This window comes from Colobus angolensis, unplaced genomic scaffold, assembly GCF_000951035.1.
Source record: "Colobus angolensis palliatus isolate OR3802 unplaced genomic scaffold, Cang.pa_1.0 Scaffold105, whole genome shotgun sequence".
NCBI classification, from domain to species: domain Eukaryota; kingdom Metazoa; phylum Chordata; class Mammalia; order Primates; family Cercopithecidae; genus Colobus; species Colobus angolensis.
Window position 1 is genome coordinate 5828598 of NW_012111475.1, and position 22456 is coordinate 5851053.

General features: G+C 42.6%; 1 protein-coding gene across 2 annotated transcripts in view; it reads right to left on the reverse strand.

Moving 5' to 3' along the window:
• Positions 1–22456, reverse strand: part of RNF8 (ring finger protein 8, E3 ubiquitin protein ligase) — a 38948-nt gene that overhangs the window by 10189 nt on the left and 6303 nt on the right. The window contains exons 2-7 of one of the 2 annotated variants that reach the window (XM_011944526.1): positions 22143–22271; positions 13001–13738; positions 10344–10406; positions 6885–6974; positions 4590–4697; positions 514–718 (exon numbers count right to left, since the gene is read on the reverse strand). In XM_011944526.1, the coding sequence (XP_011799916.1) occupies positions 514–718; positions 4590–4697; positions 6885–6974; positions 10344–10406; positions 13001–13738; positions 22143–22271 (1333 nt within the window). The remainder of the gene's footprint in view (positions 1–513; positions 719–4589; positions 4698–6884; positions 6975–10343; positions 10407–13000; positions 13739–22142; positions 22272–22456) is intronic. The other variant, XM_011944531.1, reaches the window with a different exon arrangement.

Below are 22456 nucleotides of genomic sequence, written 5' to 3' on the forward strand. Positions count from 1 at the left end.
GACCAATCGAGGGCCAGTTTCAAACTACAGCTGTTCCCTGGTGGTCTAGTGGCTAGGATTCGGTGCTTTCAAACTACAGCTGCTTGCAAGTCAGCATCAGATTCCTGGCCCTACTATCCTATTTATAACTCACTGTATACTCAACTCAAGGTTTTTTCAACACCTGGACAGCAACAGAAGTGTCTTGACAACAGCACCATCTAGTGATTGGTACAGCAAAACGTCTGACTGTGTGTGTTTTTTAAAACCACATCTTTATTTTACCCCCACAACCAAGGCACACATACTTAGCCTCCCACTTCCCTGCTGCTCAAGTAACAGTTGAGGTTAATTCTATCTCAACTCTTCCTCTCATGCATTATCTTTAACTCCCTTTACTCCTCCCCATTTATTCCACCTCTTCCCTAGTTGAAGAATTGTTTATCTGACTCTTTCTCTTTCCAAAAAAATTTGTTGAAGTTTGGAAGTAAAAAAGTCCTTTCTTGAGGGGTAGGGATTCTCACACACACTCACCTTTTCGTTCCCTAATGAGAACAATTCGTCGTTCTTTCACTTCTGAGCTCAGATTATTTACCATTTTATTAATGCAATTGTCCAGAACCAAAGAGTACGTTTTGGACTCAATATCCTTCCGACAAATGGGGCATTCTATCTTCCGCTTCATCCATTCATTGATACAGTAGGAGCAGAAACTGTGGGCACAGTTCAAGGTGACAGCCTACAACAGGAATGTGAACACACATATCAGAACTTTCATGCTTACTTTCTCAGGATGCTTCTGATCTCAAAGTTAGGCCAGGAGTGAATTTCAAAGGCCAAATGGAAAATCAACCACAATCCCATCTTGAGGGCTTACAAAGAGTATCAGAATCATTCTTGGGGTTGGGCCAGGCGTGATGGCTTATGCCTATAATCCCGGCACTCTGGAAGGCTGAGGTGGGTGGGTCACCTGAGGTCAGGAGTTCGAGACCAGCCTGGACAACATGGTAAAACCTCATCTCTACTAAAAATATGAAAATTAGCCAGTCATGGTGGTGCACACCTCTAATCCCAGCTACTCAGGTGGCTGAGACATGAGAATTTCTTGAACCCAGGAGGTGGAGGTTGCAGTGAGACAAAAATCACGCCAGTGTAGTCTGGCCTAAGTGACAGAGGGAGACTGTCTTTTAAAAAAAAATCGTTCTTAGGGTTGGGAAATTTTGAGCTTTATGTTAGACAATTCTTTTATTTTCTCAAAGTTAAGGGATTTGTCTGTTTCAGTCCACCAACTGAGACCATGCTCCCAGTGTGGGCTGGCCACCTTGCAAACAAAATGTTACTGGATATGAGTAGGACTAGTAAGTGTGGGAATGCTTACACCTGTAATCCTAGCACTTGGGGAGCTGAAGAAGGTGGACTGCTTGAGCCAGGAATTCAAGACCAGCCTGAGACATGGTGAAATCCCATCTCTACAAAAAAAAAAAAAAAAAAAAAAATAGCCGGGCATGGTGGCACAGTCTGTAGTCCCAGCTACTCAGGAGGCTGGGGTGGGAGGATCACTTCAGCCCACGAGCTAGAAACTGCAGTGAGCCATGACGGCGTCACTGTACTCTAGCGTGGGCGACAGAGTGAGACATTGTCTGAAAAAAACTAACAAACAAAAACAAACAATAAATATTACTAGTTTTCACCAATCTGATGCTTTTGTAAAACAAATTTTTCAAAAAGAAAAACAAATTTATGTCTTGCTAATTAACATATGAAAGGAAACACATACTAAATTTTCAGTACAGAGAATTATATAAGATATCATCTCTAAAACTGAAAAAGTAAAATAATATAGAAGGCAACTAAAAATGCTAGGCAAAAAAAAGAAACTAAAAAAGTAAAAATATAATGGGTTTATTGACAATGCCTGAATATCTAAGTAAACGTGCCAATGAAGAGAGAAAGCAAAAAGAAGCCTGTATTTGTGGGGCTCCTCTGAGTAATCCCTCTGGTCAATTTCTGCCAGAGCCCTTTTCACTCTGGATAATACAAACCTTTCTCTTTGTTACTTTTGTTTATGCACATCTCCTAAGATACAAGGCTCTTGTATCTTATGCTCAAAAGTGCTCATTCCTGCTCTTAGGATAACAGTGCAAAATAACACTGATATTACGTATTTTTCAAATGCCAAGTTGAGCACAGAAGCTAGGAAACATTGTGTTTATTATATAAGACAAGCTCTCATAAACAGTACTGAAAACCTATGTGATAAAAATGAATCATCTGAGGCTTACTGTATCCCAGCACTTTGGGAGGCTGAGGTGGGCAGATCACCTGAGGTCAGGAGTTCGAGACTGCCTGGCCAACGTGATGAAATCCCATCTCTACTAAAAATATAAAAAAATTAGCCGGGTATGGTGGTGGGTGCCTGTAGTCCCAGCTACTTGGGAGGCTGAGGCAGGATCACTTGAATCCAGGAGGTGGAGGTTGCAGTGGGCCAAGATCACACCATTGCAATCCAGCCTGAGTGACACGGTGAGACTCTGTCTCAAAAATAAACAAATAAATTAAATAAAACATATTTCTGAGACTGATTTTAAGAGGTAACCAGTAAAGTAGATAAGACAGTATTCTGTAAACAAAACACAGGTCAAGTTGTTTATGTCTTATATGTCTCTGCAGATGCTCCAGGTTGGCTAACTCATCATTTATTTCAACCCCCGTTTCTTGTCTTCCTCTTCTAGAGTCCATAAGCCTTGTCAGAACAACACAGAGCTTCTCCAAAGTAGAGAATCAGATGACTAGAAATTACGGGGGAAGTTACGATCTGAAGTCTAAGTGGACCCAGAGCAAAAGAAAAAGGTCTGCCCAAGAGAGATTTTTCAAGAGGCTAACAGACCCAACCTCCCTAAAAAGAAAGCTGTGCGTATATGCGCTTTCCTTTTTTTTGAGACGGAGTCTCACTCTGTCACCCAGGCTGGAGTGCAGTGGTGTGATATCACTTCACTGCAACCTCCACCCCCTGGGTTCAAGCAATTCTCCTGCCTCAGCCTCCTGAGTAGCTGGGATTACAGGTACATACCACCATGCCCGGCTAATTTTTGTACTTTTAATAGAGATGGGGTTTTGCCATGTTGACCAGGCTGATCTTGAACTCTTGACCTCAGGTGATCTGCCCACCTTGGCCTCCCAAAGTGCTCGGATTATAGGCATGAGCCATTGCACCCGGCCCACATTTTTTTTTTCTTTTTCTTTTTTTTTTTTTTGGGACGGAGTCTCGCTCTGTCGCCCAGGCTGGAGTGCAGAGGCGCGATCTCGGCTCACTGCAAGCTCCACCTCCCAGGTTCATGCCATTCTCTTGCCTCAGCCTTCTTTTTCTTCTGCCTTGCTCTGTTGCCCAGGCTGGAGTACAATGGTGTGATCTTGGCTCACTGTAGCCTCTGCCTCCCAAATTGAAGTGATTCTCCTGCCTCAGCCTCCCGACTAGCTGGGACTACATGCACACACCACCATGCCTGGCTGATTTTTGTATTTTTAGTAGAGATGGGGTTTCACCATGTTGGCCAGTCTGATCTCAAACTCCTTACCTCAAGTGATCCTTCTGCACTCGGCCTCCCAAAATGCTGGGATTACAGGTGTGAGCCACTGCGCCTGGCCTTCTTTTTAAAGGAGTCTGAAAAGCACTGTCATTTAGTAACTTGAGTTTAACACTTGTGGTCTAAGGTGAACTGGTCACAAATGGCAGAATTTGTTAAATAAATAAGTCAGTGCAAAAATATGATAGGCTAACAAATGGTAGAGGTTTCAAGTTTCCATAAGGAGCCTCAGAGTCCCTGAAATATACTCAGCTTGGGCCCTGAATTCCCAAAGTGACCACATTTTAATGGCGTTTACCCCCTCGTTTAAAAGGCTGCACTATAAGCATATTCTCAGCATTGGACCCATTCAGAGTAAAGAAAGAATAACTTTTACTGAGCAGTTTTATTCTGATACTTCCAAAATCTAATTTGGCCCTGTTTTCCCCTCAACAACAAAGAGATAAAGGCTTCACTGCAGCTAAAAATGTTAATCATACCAAATAAACATTTAAGAACAGACGAAATGCCAAAAAAGGACAGTGAAGGGAAAGAAGATTATAAAAACAAATGAGAAATGGTCATCTCTAGAGGTCACTTTGAAATCAAATAGTTACAAGTTCCTGGAAGAAAATCTCTTCAGAATGTTCCCCTATAGTAGAAGCAGGCTGTATAGCCCAGGCTCCATTCAGGGTTGGGAGAATAAGAAGGGGTCGGCCAGGTGTGGTGACTCACACCTGTAATCCCAGCACTTTGGGAGGCCGAGGTGGGCAGATCACCTGAGGTCAGGAATTCGAGACCAGCCTGGCCAACATGGCAAAACCCCATGTCTACTAAAAATACTAAAACTTAGCCAGGGGTGGTGGCATGTGCCTGTAATCCCAGCTACTCAGGAGGCTGAGGCACAAGAACTGCTTGAGCCCGGGAAGTGGGGGTTGCAGTGAGCCAAGATCGCAGCACTGCACTCCAGCCTGGGTGACAGAGTGAGACTCTCTCAAAAAAAAAAAAGAAGGGGTGAGCAAAAGAAGGGGTGAGCAACTTCATTACCTCAATGAAGTATTCTGAACAAATAATACATTGGAGCTCATTCTCTAGCACATCATTCATGTGGCTGAGAACTTCTTCCTTCTGTGCTTGCACCTTCTCCTTCTCTTCCTGCAAGACACACAATCCTACCTGTCATTCAGAGAACCAACAAAAATGCAAAAGGGGACGGGAGCAGGGTTAATTATTTAGAAGAGGATTCAGTCTTAATGAATGATTCATTCTGGTGTAGCAACATTAAGAATAGAACACTTTCCCTAAGGGTTATTATTAATAATTGTTTTCTAATACAGAGCACTAACCTCCTTTCTTTCCTCTCCCTACTTGCTATGGTGTGAATGTTTGTGTTTCCTCCCAAATTCCCATGTTGACACTTATTTCAAATGTGATGGTATTAAGACGTGGGGCCTTTGGGAGGTGACTAGGTCATGAGGGCTCCATGCTCATAAATGGGGTTAGTGGCCTTTATAAAAGGGGCCCAAGGAGAGCTCGTGTGCCCCTTCCACCATGTAGGGACACAGCAAGACTCTATCTATGAATCAGAAGATAGCCCTCACCAGACACCAAATATGCCAGTATCTTGATCTTGGATTTCCCAACCTCCAGTAGTGTGAGAAATAAATTTCTGTTGTTTGTAAGCTACGCAGTTTATGGGTCTTTTTTGTAGTAGCCTGAATGGACTAAAACACCACTTTTTCAGTATTTGCATTGCAGCTTCTGTCTCCTTCCCCAAAATTAGTCAAATGAGAAAAATGCAGGTGGTATACTAACCACACCAACCACCCAAGACCAGATGGGACACTAAGTAGTTTATAGCAAGCCATAGTTCAGATGTTACATAAGATCATCCCAAACAATTAAAAACTCACTGGACAAGAAAAGAGGCATGAATAGTCCAGAGAGGCAGGAAACTTGAGTTAGTTATAAAGTTAAAGTGTTCTTTGCAGCTGCCTTTTCTATAAAGTAAGGCACACCTCTGGAGGCAGAAGGCTGGAGAAAGACCCCTTGAATTACCTTCAGGCTCCATGCTCTATGATACCTGCCACTTCCCACTCCTGCAGAGGCCTGCAGTACCATCTCCCCGGCTTTCCCCAAGAGTGTGGACATACTTTTTAAGGAGGATCCTAGGTATGCTCTCTTGAAGCAGACATTTATTCACCCCCAAAACAGAAAGCATTAAGAGCCCCTAAGGGGGACAGGATAGGCCATTTGAGGTATATTTGAGTGGCTGGCTCATTTTTCATCTTTTTGTTTTCTTTTCCAATCAAAGCAAAGACTGGCAGACTGCTTAAGGCAGTGAAGAAAGTCTGGACCCCCTTAACTATAGTCAAATTCCCTGAGAACTTAAGAATCACTGGGTTTAAAAAGATGTGGTAGTTTCTTGGAGGTTGGAGAGGAAGGTATTATGTGATTTAAACAGGAAATCAAACCAACTAAAGTCCCTCCTTCAGCTCTAGGTGTGTACACGGAGAGGGTGGGATGAGAGATGCAGTCAGATTCAGGTATTAATTTCAGGTCAGAGGTTGCAAATTGGTGGCCTGTGGACTGGATCCACCCTGCAGACTTGTTTAATTTGGCCTTCACATTAAAGAAAACACACACAAAAAGCTGAAGTTGGTGCCAATATTTAAAATTTGGGATATTTCACTTAAACATTTGGACTTTCATCTGCTGTGGAAAAATCAGAAGATCTGACAACACTGGGCCTGCACTTCTGGATGGCAACAATTGGCTGAGCAGAGAAGAGCTGCCTCCTGGGATGGGGGTATGGGCAAATACCCCATCCAATGAACCATAGCCGACACAGCTCCCTACTGTGTTCTCACATTCAGGCCACTTCACTCACTTGGATTACCAGTCTGGCCCTGGTGGGCATTTAAGTTTATAACCCCTAATTCAAGAGTTCTCCTGATTTGACATAGGAAGGAATTGTATTAAGTAATTCACTTTACTTTATGTAATTCAAATTACATAGTTCAGGAGGAACTATTTCTTGACTACAATATTCCTCAGTCTGTATCAGTGACACACCCTGAAGGAGTACCCACCATAGACAAAGGACTAGAATGCAGGATGCAAGTGCCTTATTCCCAGCATTTTGCTTCTGAACAAGGGAAGGAAATAGATCTTGTCTGACAGGCAGAACCTTCTATAGACCTCTATAATCTTATAGATTATTTCCCCAGAGGCAAGGAGCAGCCATAATTTCTCTCATTCTCCATAGCAACTCTTACACTGTTGAAAATGCTGAGTTGCATGCACTAACCAAATTCTAAACTTCCATCTTCTTTCCAGTACCTTGGTCTGCTCTAATTCTTTGTTCTTGGCTTGAATGATTGCTTCAAAGTCCTTCTTGCTGCGATTTAGCTCTTCCATTAGAGCCCAATGCTGCAAAAACATAGCAGATACATACTCAGGATGAACTATAATGCAACCTTCCTTTTAGCCACAAACATGCCTGTTCTCTCCCTCTAGTTAGTGACTTTGGTTCAGGGATTGATAAAATGGCAATTTCAAAATAATACCTTTATTCCATCGGGCTATGTTACCTACCTGCTGCTTTTTTTCAGGGGAGAGGGCAGTTAGGGAAGGAGGCCACCAAATGCACCGGGGCCTCTAACACTAACCCATCATTGGTGGCCATCCATGTCAACTGAAGAACTTTCACTGCGTCCCAGAGTCTGCTTCTATAGGTTTGGCTTGGAGCCCAGATATGTGCTTTTTTTTTTTTAAGCCATGCAAGTGATTGTGGGAACAGTATTTAAGAACTAGTAAGTAGGCCGGGCGCGGTGGCTCAAGCCTGTAATCCCAGCACTTTGGGAGGCCGAGACGGGCAGATCACAAGGTCAGGAGATCGAGACAATCCTGGCTAACATGGTGAAACCCCGTCTCTACTAAAAAAAATACAAAAAACTAGCCGGGCGAGGTGGCGGGTACCTGTAGTCCCAGCTACTTGGGAGGCTGAGGCAGGAGAATGGCATGAACCCGGGAGGTGGAGCTTGCAGTGAGCTGAGATCCGGCCACTGCACTCCAGCCTGGGCGACAAGAGCAAGACTCCGTCTCGGGGAAAAAAAAAAAAAAAAAAGAACTAGTAAGTAATTACAAGCTATTCAGAACTGGAAGCGGCTTTTATGAAATAATCAGGAGGAAATGGGAATCAGCGAAATTAGATACTCATTTTTATTGAAATAAAAAAACTTTAACCTATTTATTCTACAAATCACACACTACATGCTCATAAGATAATGCTGCCTGAACCCTGCCAGTGTCTTCTGGAAGAAGGCACACCCAAGAGCTAACAGCTCATTCATTGTGACTAAATGCCTATGCTGAATGTCAAGAGGTTCCACATATATGAAACATAATTTATGAGCACTCTCATGCTTAAGTATAGCTTATACTTTAGAATCTCACCTCAAATTCTTTTTAAAAGAAGGTGGAGTAAAGGTAAGTATTTTTGAAAAGATATTATTCAAGAACCAAATTTTAAAATGTGTGATCTCCTGACCAAAAAAAAAAAAAAAAAGCAGTTATATCAGAAGGCCTGGGTCTTCAACTTAACTTACTAATGAGATATGTGCATTTTAACCTTCTCATCTATAAAATGGGAAAATACAGCCGGGCATGGTGGCTCATAATACCTGTAATCCCAGCACTTTGGGAGGCTGTGCTAGGTAGATCACTTGAGCTCAGGAGTTTGAGACCAGCCTGGGCAACATGGTGAAACCCCATCTCTACCTAAAACACAAAAAATTTGTCGGGAATGCTGGCACGCGCCTATGGTTCCAGCTACTCAGGAGGCTGCAGTGGGAGGATCACTTGAGCCCAGGAGGCAGAGGCTGCAGTGAGCTGAGATTGCACCGCTGTACTCCAGCCTGGGTGACAGAACAAGACGCTGTCTCAAAATAAAAATAAAAATGAAAGGAAATGGGAAAATAGGTGCTCCCTCCTACCTCAGTGTTGATAAGAAAATAAAATAATAGGTATGAAAAGCAGTCAGAGAAGTTTCTTGAGCCGTATATACATGAATCTTTTTATTTTCTTTTCCACTCAAAGACCGGCAGACTGCTTAGGGCAGTGAAGAAGGTCTGGACCCATTTCTAACTATAGTCAAATTCCCTGAGAACTTATGAATCACTGGGTTGAAAAAGATGTGGTTGTTTCTTGGAGATTGGAGAGGAAGGTATTATGTGATTTAAACAGAAAATCAGTTATAAAACACCATTATAAAAGCAGTTTTTTAATAAACTATAAAGAACAGCTTTCAAAAGGATCAGCATAGTGGAACAAAAAACCACCACCGCATGAGTGGCACGTCCCCCAGGCATGATGGTATAGAACCATGACCTAAAAGTATCATTTTTTTTTTTTTTTTGAAATGGAGTCTTGTTGCCCAGGCTGGAGTGCAATGGCACCATCTCGGCCCACTACAACCTCTACCTTCCGGGTTCAAGCGATTCTCCTGCCTCAGCCTCCTAAGTAGCTGGGATTACAGGCATGCATCACCACGCCCGGCTAATTTTGCATTTTTAGTAGAGACGGGGTTTTTCCATGTGGGTCAGGCTGGTCTTGAACTCCCTACCTCTGGTGATCCACCTGCCTCGGCCTCCCAAAGTGCTAGGATTACAGGCTTGAGCCACCGTGCCTGGTCAAAAAGTATCACATTTTAAGCTAATAAATCCATGGCCAAGTATCCCACGCAAAATGATAGTGTGCTTTCCTGTCTCAGGAGAGGGTGCAGGGTACTCAGTGATCCCTCAGCAATTTCCAACTAGCAGAACCACATTCTTTTTCAATTTCAAAACAATGTCTGAATATTAACTTAATAATGCTCCAAATGGGAAACACGCCTACTCTCCCACCCTAGAAAATAAACAAGCTCAAAAAATAAAATTCTAAAAAGATTGAATTAATTTTCATCTAATTCTTTCCAAAACTGTTTGTGCAACCCTCAAGGAGATCAAGGTAGGCACCCTATCGTGCTTACAATACAATATGACTGTTAGCACTGTAAGGTTGGGAAGTAGGTTTACGATAAAAGAATAAATTCCCCTGAACAAATTCCTATGCGATTTGCTCATTCTCTCCAATGAGATCTGAACCATCCTGACTAAATGGAACTACTAATCGTAATACATAAAAGGTAGAAGACAAAGTAGGTTTTAAAGATGCAAAAGAGCACACAAAAAAATAATCAAATGAGAGTAGTCAGGTTAAATTAAATAAATTACAGGTAATCTTTTAGGAGAATTTTAGTCCTGTTGAGCTTTACTTTTTCAATAAATTGATATGTTTTGTTGATTGTTAAACTGCACACTCTCAACCTGGCCTAAAATGCTTAACTGGAACATTCTTGAATTGTTTCTGGTTGGCTACAGCTCAGGGACATTGTGGTAACAGAGGCCTTCACGGGCCTGGTGGCCAAGTCATATCTCACATTTTCCCTCTGCTGCCCTCACCTTTCTGGAAGTGGAGCCACTTCCCCAGAGAGCCTCTTAACTGCTAACGTTCCATTCCATCTTCACCAGAGCAACTTCAGATCAGATGAAAATCTAAGTTTTCGTGCTGAGTTCTGGCATGTTTGTAAGGCTCCAAATCTCTGATCTGATGGTGTGAGCAGCTGCAACCTGCTCTGTTTACAGACTGGAGATGCCACAGAGATATGCGCTAAGCAGCAGAGGCAGTCAATGGTCATGTGATGCCTGGTTGCTCCCCACTCCACAGCCCACTATAATCTTAGTACTATGGCAAAGTTACCTCCTGCAGAGCCTGGGCCAGCTGTTGCTTCAGGTCCTCTTCTCCTTGTGCTATCTCCAAACCCTGCAAAGCCAAAACAAAATGGAAGGTTTCTCTGCAGGGAAAAGAAAAAAGGAACACAATCCAGCAACAAGCAGAGCAGACCAGCTAGTGTGAGCATCTGGAAACAACAGGGGTGAGGGAGCAGGTGGAAAATCTCCTGTTTTACTTCAAGCTGTTGGCAGTAAAGAATTTGAGCAGAGTTATCTGCTCAAATACTGCACACTTCAGGACTGTAAGCTTTAAGACACCAATTGGATTATTCTGGAAATACTATGGCCTAATAGTCCAAGCCTCCTTCACGGACTAAGCCATGATTCCCAAAAGGATGTAAACTGAGAACTTCTGAGCCCCCAAATAACTATAAACTCAGATGTATTACCCAATGCTGGCACTCACAACATCTAGCATGCTTTTTTCCCTCTACTCTGGCCACCTTGTCTCTCATTGTGAGTCTTTACACTTCAGTTTATATACTGCTCTTCCTCTCTCCTTGCCTGAGCTTGTATTTCCTCATCGGCCCCCTCCAATGTGGAAGCTTTCCAGGTTATCATTAACCTATTTTATCCAGCACCTTCCAAAAGAATTTCTGGGCCCTTCTGTCCTTAAGAATTACCTACCCATTTAATATGCCAACTTAAAATTGTTCTTTAATTTACTATATTGACTGAAAACTATTCTCTGATTATATCATGTGTATGATACATCTTGCCTCCTCAACAAGATAAATTCCTTAATGGCAAAAACCATTTGTTAAGCATCTTTATAACTGCCAGAATTCCCTAGTACCAGGCAATTTGAGTACTTAAAAAAAAAAAAAGTGTGAAGCAGCAAGGGTTTAATGAGCCTCTAACAAGTAGTAGGGGGTAGGATAAATCCCTAGGGCTTGGTGGGCAGAGGGAGATGCAGCTGATAAACAAGGGACTAGATACACTTCACTATGAGCAATATGTACACGACCTACTCATACCCAGAGAAATTATCCAAACTGATCCTTTTGCCTTTAACATTTTCGTTCAAAAAAAAGATTTTGCAGCTATACCTTGAGGCATGTCCAGAGCAGCCACAAATATTAATCAACAGTAACTTGTTCCTGAACATATTAGCCTTTACAGAGAGTTCTGTCCTAGTGAAGGTGTGATATACTAAACACATAGACATAAACCACCCTCTACTAATTTCAAGAACTAGTCTAGGCTGGATAAGGGAAGCAAAAAGGTACACACAAGCAAGCAGTGTATACTCTCAAAAGACCTATTTAATCCATGGCTTTTGCTAATACTACCAGTTCAAGGGGATGGCAGAGATCAGAATGAAATTTATAAATTGCTCAGAAATAAGCCAACACTACCTCTGGTTGTTCCTTACCCTGAGCAACCCAAACAAAAAAGTTTATTCACTTTAGTTGTGACTGGTCCATGTGAGTTCTAAGTCAACAATAGGGAATTCTTTTTTTTTTTTTTGGAGATGGAGTCTAGCTCTGTCGCCCAGGCTGGAGTGCAGTGGCGCGATCTCGGCTCACTGCAAGCTCCGCCTCCCGGGTTTACGCCATTCTCCTGCCTCAGCCTCCCGAGTAGCTGGGACTACAGGCGCCCGCCATCTCGCCCGGCTAGTTTTTTGTATTTTTTTTTAGTAGAGACGGGGTTTCACCGTGTAGCTCAGGATGGTCTCGATCTCCTGACCTCGTGATCCACCCATCTCGGCCTCCCAAAGTGCTGGGATTACAGGCTTGAGACACCGCGCCCGGCCAACAATAGGGAATTCTTGACATTCAATATTATCTGAGCAACTGGGTGGGAGTAAAATGTGTGGTTCCTGCCAGATAGGAAATGACATTTTGAGCAGGGACAGGATCTGCTCTAGCCTAAAGCTTTGTGCAAGAGTTTGTCATCGGAGCAAATGACTCAGGGATGGAAACACATTTGGTCTTACCTTTACACAGCTAAGACAGTCATTATTTTACCTTCCTACTATAAGCACTGTGGAAGGTGGTTTATCATTCAACCCAACAATGCATCATGGTGCATCTGTCCCATCACATGCTGGCTGCTCAAAATAGAAACAAAAACATTTTCTGCCTTTTTAGCCTCTCACCTCCTGGGTTAGCTACAGAGTTAACTAACCTTTATAGCTAACAAACTGTCAGGTACAAGGGCAGAGGAACCAGCTGACCTGTACTTGCCCTGGGACTAAGTGATTTGGCCTTGGCCACAGAGCAAAGATAGGTAAGTCTTGAAGACAACTAATGATTTAATTGGACTATACTGTGGTTTTGTGGCATCTTGACCTTCACCTAACTTCCCCCTGAATTCATGTTGGTTCTGAGTTGCCTCAGCTTTGCATCCTGAGATAAGTTATGTCCTGGTTGGCTCTGCTGGTCACTTTACCCTATCTAGGCACCCCATCTCTGGCTCTTGATCTCATCAGCATGCTGAAGCCTTAACCCTCTACTCAATCTCCTTCCCTGATCTCAAAAGTTTACTGTTCCCATTCCATTTCTTGTCTTTGGTGCTCAGAATTTGGTACCTGGCCCAGAAACTGAGAACTCTGGCCAGAGGCTCATGAAGTGCCTGCCCTACTCCTGAAGACCAATCTTGCCCTTCCCTTCTGTGTGGTACCTCAAGATGCTGTTCCTCTTCCTGGAAAGTCTTCTCTAGTTGCTCCACTCTTGCCTGCTGCTGCGCCTGCTCTGCACACAGCTGGGACTGTAAGTCCTGCAGTTCCTGCTCCATTTGCACAATTTTCTTTGAGTTCCCTTTTTGGGTCTGCTTTTTCACATTCGTAACGGCTTCATGTTTTTCTTGCATCTGTATTTTCAGCCTCAGAATCCTGGACATGGTCACCTTAAACATCTGTAAGCTTCTCTGAGATGCTGAAGAGTTTGAGGCTTTCTGCTCATGATGAACCTCTGTGACTATGGGGAAGCCAGAGTAAATGGGAGCCCCTGTGGTATTCTTACTTGGCTCAAGGGCAGTCAACTTAGGATCCAAATTTTCAGAGGGTGTACTGGCCACTTCACCTTTCCCCTGTGATTTCACTGACTGACCAGATTCATAAGACACTTTATTTATTTTGGATTTCAAATTTGAGGGGCCTTCAGCTCCAGGACCTCCTAATTGATCCAAACTGAATTTCCTTTTAGTTCTCAATTCCTTATTTTTTTCTATCATCTGGTCATTCTTTGGGGAAAGACAAGGATATATTGTCTCCCAGTCTTCTTCAGTAACTTCATATTCATACTCTGCATTCTCCTTATTTTCCAGAGGCACTCCAAGTTGGATGTAGTCCCCCTGCTGAATGGAATAGACCCTTAAAGGTTCCAGACGTGCTCTGTTCAGCCAAACACCATTTAGACTCTGGGGAAAATGAAAGACAGAAGAAATAAGCTTCGTGATTTTCGTCTTCTTAATGGAATCTCTCTCCTGCTGCTGTAAAACCTTCTGCCTTTTCAGAAGGAAAACTCTTGATAACAAATAGAAAAGAAAGATTCATAAACTACCATCCCTAGAAATAGCATTCGTTAAGCAGTGCTTTGGCTTTTTACCTATATTTCACATTCATGCTTCCACAGAGAACTGCCATATTAACAGGCAGGAATCACCTTATTATTGGTGAATAATTTACTCAAACACATGGAATAGCATTAAAGGAAACTGAAAGTGGCTAGCTCCTATTGACCTAAACTGCAGCAACGTCCCAAAACTAGAAAAAATGTTATTAGTGAAGAAAGCAGTAGTTAAGGGTGAGGTCCCTGAAGTAGGTTCAAATGCTATCTCTGGATGTGGTTCCTTAACACACTGGTAAACAAGCACGCACACATAAATAAAAAAAAAGAGAGTACTAAATCCGGTACTGGGGTCAAATGGCAGATAGGATCTGAGCCACTTAATACCAACAGGGATATATGGGCAATACAGGATAATGGATAAGAGCTGGAGCTCTGGACTCAGATGCGGGTTCATAGTCTGCATGGCATTTGACAATTCACTTAACCTCTCCATGCCTGTTTTGTATGCAGAATAGGGATAGTACAGTACCTACCTCATACTGTTCCTGTGAGGAATGAATAAGATAATGCATGTGAATCACTTAGCACAATGACTCACATAGAACAAATGCTTAAGAAATATTTACTGTCTGGGAGTGGTGGCTTAGATCTGTAATCTCAGCACTTTGAGAGGCCGAGGTGTGTGGATCACTTGAGGCCAGGAGTTCAAGACCACCCTGGCCAACACAGCGAAACACCCTCTCTACTAAAAATACAAAAATTAGCCAGGTGTGGTGGTGGGTGCCTGTAATCCCAGCTACTTGGGAGGCCAAGGCAGGAGAATCGCTAGAACCCAGGAGGCGGAGGATGCTGTGAGCCGAGATCGTGTCACTGCACTCCAGTCTGGGTGACAGAGCGAGACTCTTGTCTCCAAAATAAATAAAATAAAATAAAATAAACTTTTATGGTTTTAAAGAAGTCATAGTAACGAGGTTAAGAGCACAGATCCTGGAGTGAGACTGCCTGGGTTTGTAATGTGGCTCTATCGCTTAGCAGCTGGGTGATTTTGGCCGGGTTTCTTGACCTCTTTATGGTCCAGTTACTGCATCAATAAAATGGAGGAAAATAAGTCTCCCCTCATGGGGTCTGTGTGGATTTAATGAGATAACATATGGCAATTATTTAGACAGTGCCTGGGCATCATGTTACATAAGTGTTCACTACTATTACTATGCCTTGGTTCAACTGATTCATCAACAATCATTTCAATTCTATGCTCAATGTCATGCAAGGTAAATATATTGAGTGGAAAAGACATGAAAACTTTCAGCAGCTGACTGTGGAAAAGACAACACAAGGGCACAAATAAGTAAATATGGGATTACATGGCATAGCCTATAAATGCAAAGGAATATCATGTGCAGCTGGAATAGCTAAGGGATGCTAAATGGAGATGATAGGTCCTAAAATAGACTTGAAACAAAGGCAAGATTCAGAGTTGAAATATACTGGTGAGCATTTTAACCCATATCAAGGACTTAAGTTCAGGGGATAGGCCAGAGATGATGCTCACTTCTGAATTGGGACCAAGATTTATGTTTACACTGGCAACTACAGCTGCCTACTTTCAGCTAGAAAAAAATCCCCAGTCAATACAAATATGAGGGACAGGGGGCTTGACCACAAGGCACGGAGGGTAAAGGGCAAGTAGAGATCAGATCTCAGCTCTGGTTTGGCATTAGGCTCTTGTTTCCAGTTTTATCTTCTATTACTTGGTTTACACAGAAAGAAAAGACTGGTATAGATACATACAGAAAGATTAGTCTTAACCCACTGTGCATCGGGTCTAACCTGGTTCATCTAGGAAACCTCCTCACACCCTTTCTATACAGCCTGAGAAACTATGAGGAGTGGTAAGTTTTACTGAATTTTGAAACAGCATATGAGAAACAACAAACAAGAGGGATGGAGCCAGAACAATCTATCTGAGAACAATTTTAGAGCAGGACAGTCAATTTTAGATTATATGCAGGAAAAAGGTATCAGAAAAATTAAGAAGACACAGAAGGCCACCTAGTGCCAAAGTACAGAAATTTAAGGAAAGTCTCCAAAGCTAAGATAAGGTAAAATAAATAAATAAGATTACAGAAGCAGCCCACAGCTAAAGAGAATAAGAATCCCTCAGAAGCTGGGACAAACTTTCACAATATGTTGCAGCCCTCCATTAGATCCTCCACATTAACCCATTGCCATCAGAGCCCTTTTAGAAGCTGGAAAGTAAACTCAAAATTCTTCCATCACGTTTTGTCCTTGAATCCTTGTATATTTACCCATTCATCACTTCTTGGTGACATCTAGTGGTATAATTTAAACCAAAGCCCTGAGTCAGCTCTGTTCATGTAAGGTGACCAGAAAAGGACAAACGTCCCATGGCTGTAGAAGAACAATCAAGTACTGCTGGAGATGATCTCAAATACAATGGTTTAAGTAATCATGCTCTGTTCAAGGCTTTCTTGATGTTGGTTTTTTTTTTTTTTTTGGAGACAGAGTCTCACTCAGTCGCCCAGGCTGGAGTGCAGTGGCGCAATCTTGGCTCACTGCAAGCTGCACCTCCCGGGTTCACGCCATTCTCCTGCCTCAGCCTCCCGAGTAGCTGGGACTACAGGCGCCCGTCCCCACGCGCAGCTAATTTTTTTTGCGTTTTTAGTAGAGACGGGGTTTCACCGGGTTAGCCAGGACGGTCTCAATCTCCTGACCTTGTGATCCGCCCGCCTCGGCCTCCCAAAGTGCTGGGATTACAGGCGTGAGCCACCACGCCCGGCGATGTTGGTTTTCATAACTACCCACTTGAACAATGCTAGCAGCAGAAAACGATACCCGGGTCTGCCTGATGTCTCTTAGCCACCAATGAGAAACAGGTGGGATGATGCACACCTGCTTAGACAGGAATTACTTCACTAGATGCTCAATCTCTGTCCAGCTGCTTTTTTTGTTTTTTTTTTTTTGAGATGGAGTCTTGCTGTGTCGCCCAGGCTGGAGTGCAGTGGCCCGATCTCAGCTCACTGCAAGCTCCGCCTCCCGGGTTTATGCCATTCTCCTGCCTCAGCCTCCCGAGTAGCTGGGACTACAGGCGCCCGCCACCTCGCCCGGCTAGTTTTGTTTTGTATTTTTTAGTAGAGATGGGGTTTCACCGTGTTAGCCAGGATGGTCTCGATCTCCTGACCTTGTGTTCCGCCCGTCTCGGCCTCCCAAAGTGCTGGGATTACAGGCTTGAGCCACCGTGCCCGGCCTGTCCAGCTGCTTTTAAACAGTTTATTGAGGAAAGTGGAAACTCAAAACCAAAAGGCAATATTTTCTTGGAATGCTTTAGATAATTTATATAGCTCAGTGGTTCTCAACCCTGGCTATACAGTAAAACCACCTGGGAAGGTTTAAAACAAAGAGCGGTGCCTGGGTTTCACCTTCAGAGTAAGTTAACTGGTCTGAGATAGGGACTAAGTATCAGTATTTTAAAAGTTACATTTATATACCAACACATACAGTTGTGTAACTATATCACTATACAGTGCCCCTTGGTAGTCAACCTTTCCCGCATTCCCAGGCAACTGCTTATCTGTTCTCTTCCCTTTCCCAGAATGTAATACAAATGGAATCTTATTATCTACACTTTTGAGTCTTGCTTCTTTCACTTAGTGTAATGCCTCTGAGATTCATCCACGCTGTTGCATTATCAGCAGTTATATTTTATTGAGTAATATTGAAGGTAGTATGGGTGGAGCACAGTTTATACATTCCCTAGTTGTTTTTTTCCAGTTTTTGATGAATATTAATAAAGCCACTACAGGCGGGGTGTGGTGGCTCACGCCTGTAATCCTAGCACTTTGGGAAGCCGAGATGGGTGGATCACCTGAGGTCAGGAGTTCAAGACCAGCCTGGCCAACATGGCGAAACCCCAACTCTACTAAAAATACAAAAATTAGTTGGGCGTGATGCTGCACACCTGTAATCCCAGCTACTCGGGAGGCTGAGGCAGGAGAATCGCTTGAACCCGGGAGGTGGAGGTTTTGGGGAGCCGAGATCACGCCATTGCACTCCAGCCTGGGCGAAAAGAGCGAAACTCCATCTCAAAAAAATAAATTAAAAAAAGCCACTAGAAACATTCACATACAAGTTTCTGTGAGAACATAAGCTTTCATTAATCTTGGGTAAATACCTAGAAATAGGATCATTGGACAAGTATATATTTGACTCTTAGAAACCACCAGTTTTTCAAAGTGGAGGTACCATTTTATATTCACACTTGAATGTTGAGGAGTTTCAGTTATTCTGCATGCTTGCCAGCACTTGATATCATCAAGTCTTATTTCAGCAATTGTATTATGTATCCTCAATATATTTTTTAAACTCTTTACTAAAGTAGAACATGCAAACATAAAAGTGCACGAATCATAAATGTACCAACTAGATGAACAGTCACAAAATGAACATCATAGCATAACTACCACGAGGTCAAAAACAAAACAAACCCCACATTATCAGCATCCCAGAAACCCCATGTGCCTCCTAGTCAGTAGCCACCCTGGCAATAAGGTGACTACTATCCAGATTTAATAGCACATGTTAATTTTGCCTGGTTTTAAACATTGGATAAATGGCATCATATAATATGTGTTCTTTTGTGTCTGTCTTCTTTCACTCAGTATTATGTGAGATTTATCCATGTTATTAGATACAGTAGTTCATTCATATTCACTACAGTATAGTGTTTCAGTATAAGATTATTCCACAATTTATCCATTCTACTGTTGATGGACATTTGGGCTGTTTCCCTGGGAGTGAAAATACTGTGTCAAAAGCTATATGTATGCTCAACTTTAATGAATAATGCCAAATAGTTTCCCAAAGTAGCTGTACCAATTTACACTCCCAACAGAAGGGTAAGAGCATTCTATCGCTCCATATCCTTACCAATACCTGGCATCACTGGTCTTCAATTTTAGTCACTCTGCTGACTGTGTAGAGGTATTCCATTATGGTTTTAATTTAAATTCCCCAAATTATTAATGAGGTTGAACAACTTTTCATTGGATACAACCTTTTGTGACGTGCTTGTCTCTTGCTCATTTTTAAATAGGGCATATTTTTTTCTTATTGGAGTTCTGCATATAACTCAGGATAAGCCCTTCATTGACTATAATATGTAGCAAACATCTTCCTCTGAGTGTGCCTTTTACTCTCTTAATGGTGTCTTTTAACGAATGAACGTTTTTATTGTACTACCATCAGTATTTTTAAAAAGTACCCCAGGTGAGAGCAAAAACTGGAAACGGGGTTGATAACCACTGCCCTAGTTGCTGAGGACCAGAAGCTGGACTGTCCCAAGCAGCAAAGATTGTTCACATAAGAGTACACTCACCAGAGACTTCAAATACCAGATTCTGCAGAAGAACAATAGTAGGAATCACCAGGCAGCAGGTGAAAAGCAACAGGAGAGGAGGGTAAGAATGGGAAAGGCTCAAGTAAGACGTGACCGAACCTCTAAGGCATTTCATACTGTGACTTTAAAACAACCAATTTTCTGAAAGAGCTGGATACCAATACAAAGGATGGCCATCTGAGGAGCTTATGAACTGACCAAAACCTACATAACTAGAACTATCCTCATACTGTGTGCAGAGTTTAGCTGTCCTCCAAGGGTTTTTTTTTCCTATATTTTAAGCCAATTTTAAACCAAAATAACATTTCTTGCAATTTTTGTATGTACACTTAAGCTCTCACTTTCCGGCCATTCCAGCAGATAAGAGAATGCAGCTCTGAGTGTTAACTTATTAGAAACACCTATCTGTTGAAAGAGACTTGGCAAATGACTTCAAACACAACCACAGCAATAATATCCTACAGCTGAAATTCAGGTCCCTTATCAGCAGAAGAGGCCTGCCATGGCATCATGCCAGGAGGAAGCCAGAAAGGGGGCATCTGTAATCAAAAGAAAAGTGCAGAGGGGAGGGGGGATTTACTTGTAAGAACTGTTCCATCAAAACACCCCAGTCCTAGCTTCTCTTAAAAATCAGTTATCTCACAATCACAGCTAAAAAGTTTAAACAGGTTGTTAAGAAACCTATCTTTCCTTTTTATTGCCTGACTGAGACCTCCGAAGAATCACATGATAACAGCAACCCTAGAAGGAAGGGTACAAAGCAAACATTGGAGAGCGAGCCTGCAGCACAGTCATGATCTGATCTTGCACAGGCTGCCTCTGTATCCCTGTGGTTGACATTTAAATAACACTAAAGTTGATCAGCTGTTGGCTTCCCAACCTATGAAAATCTGCTAATCCCATAAGTGGATCACATCTACTGCACATAATTAAGAAAAGCAGCACAGAAAACTCACCTCTATAATACTGTAATCCCAACTCTCATACAGCCTACTCTGATGAGGCAAACATCTTTTCCTAAGCTGTTTTGATATACACTATTTCAGAGGCTTTAAAACCTTGCAGCTATATTTTAAATATGCATAATTAATTGTTTGACGTCATAAAGCCAGTGTAGCAAATTGCTTACGTACTTTACTGGTATTTACACAGGGCATAGCACAGAAACTTAAGTCCTGGCTCATTATAGAGAAGGACTTGGGCAAGACAGTCCTCAGATTCATCTGTCTACATAAGGGGTTAAAGTAGATAATGCCAGTGTCAATTTTTACCCCGCTCATGGTGCATTGCTGAAAGTGCTGAACCTATTTACTTAGCATTTGTGTATTGTCTCCTTCAATACAGTGCCAACTCAACTTAATTCTACAGCAGGGAGATACTTTACAACAGCTTAAATCTAGCAGTTTTATGCATGCAAAATGAGGCTGCTGGGAAGACCTGTGGGATATCCTCCCTTCTAATGGTACCTTTAAAATCCTAACTGGGGCAGTGAAGCAATATGAAATGGTACTTAAAGACATGTTATACTTCCTAAACATGAACTGTTTGTTAGAATTTCTCTCACCTCATAGTCTATATTTTCATCATATATCCTGGGTGCTTATATATCTGCACTTTAGGTATTTTCTTTTCTTTTTTTTTTTTTTTTGAGACGGAGTCTTGCTCTGTCACCCAGGCTGGAGTGCAGTGGCCGGATCTCAGCTCACTGCAAGCTCCGCCTCCCGGGTTTACGCCATTCTCCTGCCACTATAGGCGCCCGCCACCTCGCCCGGCTAGTTTTTTGTATTTTTTTTAGTAGAGACGGGGTTTCACCGTGTTAGCCAGGATGGTCTTGATCTCCTGACCTCGTGATCCGCCCGTCTCGGCATCCCAAAGTGCTGGGATTATAGGCTTGAGCCACCGCGCCCGGCCTTTCTTTTCTTTTTGATAGAGACAGGGCTTCACCATGTCAATCACACTGGAGTGCAGTGGCTACTCACAGGTGCAATCCCATTGCTGATCAGCACAGCAGTTTTGACCTGCCCTCCTTCCAACCTGGATCGGTTCACCTTCCTTAGACAAACAGGTGGTCCCCTGCCCCCAGGAGGACACCATATTGATGCCGAACTTAATGCAGACACCAGAACAGCATAGCACACTATAACCCAGAACTCATGGACTCAAACAATCCTCTTGCCTCAGCTTCCCCAGTAGCTGGGACTACAGGCATGCACCACCACGCCCAGCACATTAGGTATTTTCTAATTGCTGGGCTTTATATACTATTGCACCTCCCTCAACACATTTACCACTAAACTAGTGGTTTTCAAAAGTGTCTAAAGGAGAAAAACCCCATTATTCAAAGGAAATCTTCAAAACACCAACACTTCAAACATGTTTTAAAAGCCAGGGGAGGTTGCTCAGATTGAAAGGAATGAGGAAGGCAAGGAGCTAAGTGCAGTCAGATCAGTTTCTCCCTCCTCCCCCTGTTCACTGAGCCATAAGTGTACTCCAGAAGCATTAGCGGATTCTGAGATTCCCAGGGTCTCTGGGAGCTTCACCTCAAACAGGCTGGTTTGCCCAGTAACTTAGTCTAGTTTCTGGAATAGGACCTACTACCCCAATTCAGGTATTCTCTTCAAGGTAACAAACTTCAACACAAATCAAGAGAAATTATTTTAGCATAATCTAATCACTGGCAGCATATGGAAGTGGCTGCGCCTCTGGAAAAGGAAACTGGATGGCTAGGAAAGAAGAAGTTATACTTTTGAATTTCATACCATGAATTACCTATGCAAAAAAAAAAAAGTAATTTAAAAACAAATAAAAGTCATTAGGATTCTGTGAATTCCCGTACCTTGTTGTCCATAATTGTCCACTGGCCCTCAGGATTCTGCTTCAAAACACAGTGGTTTCGAGAAATCATCAGGGGGCAGATTTTTGATACCAGTTGGTATGTGACACCAAATCCTCGTCCTACAGTCACCTGGGAAGACAACAACAATGTAAGAAATACAATCAGTCATTGTGCTGAAAAGGGAGGTCCTTTACAAATCTCATCAACCAGCAGCATATGCAGGTCCTGACTTATGAAACCAGACACCTGCAGAACCAAAACAGTGCATCAGCTATCTCCCCTTCAGCTGCCATGAGAACCACCAAATAGAAAAA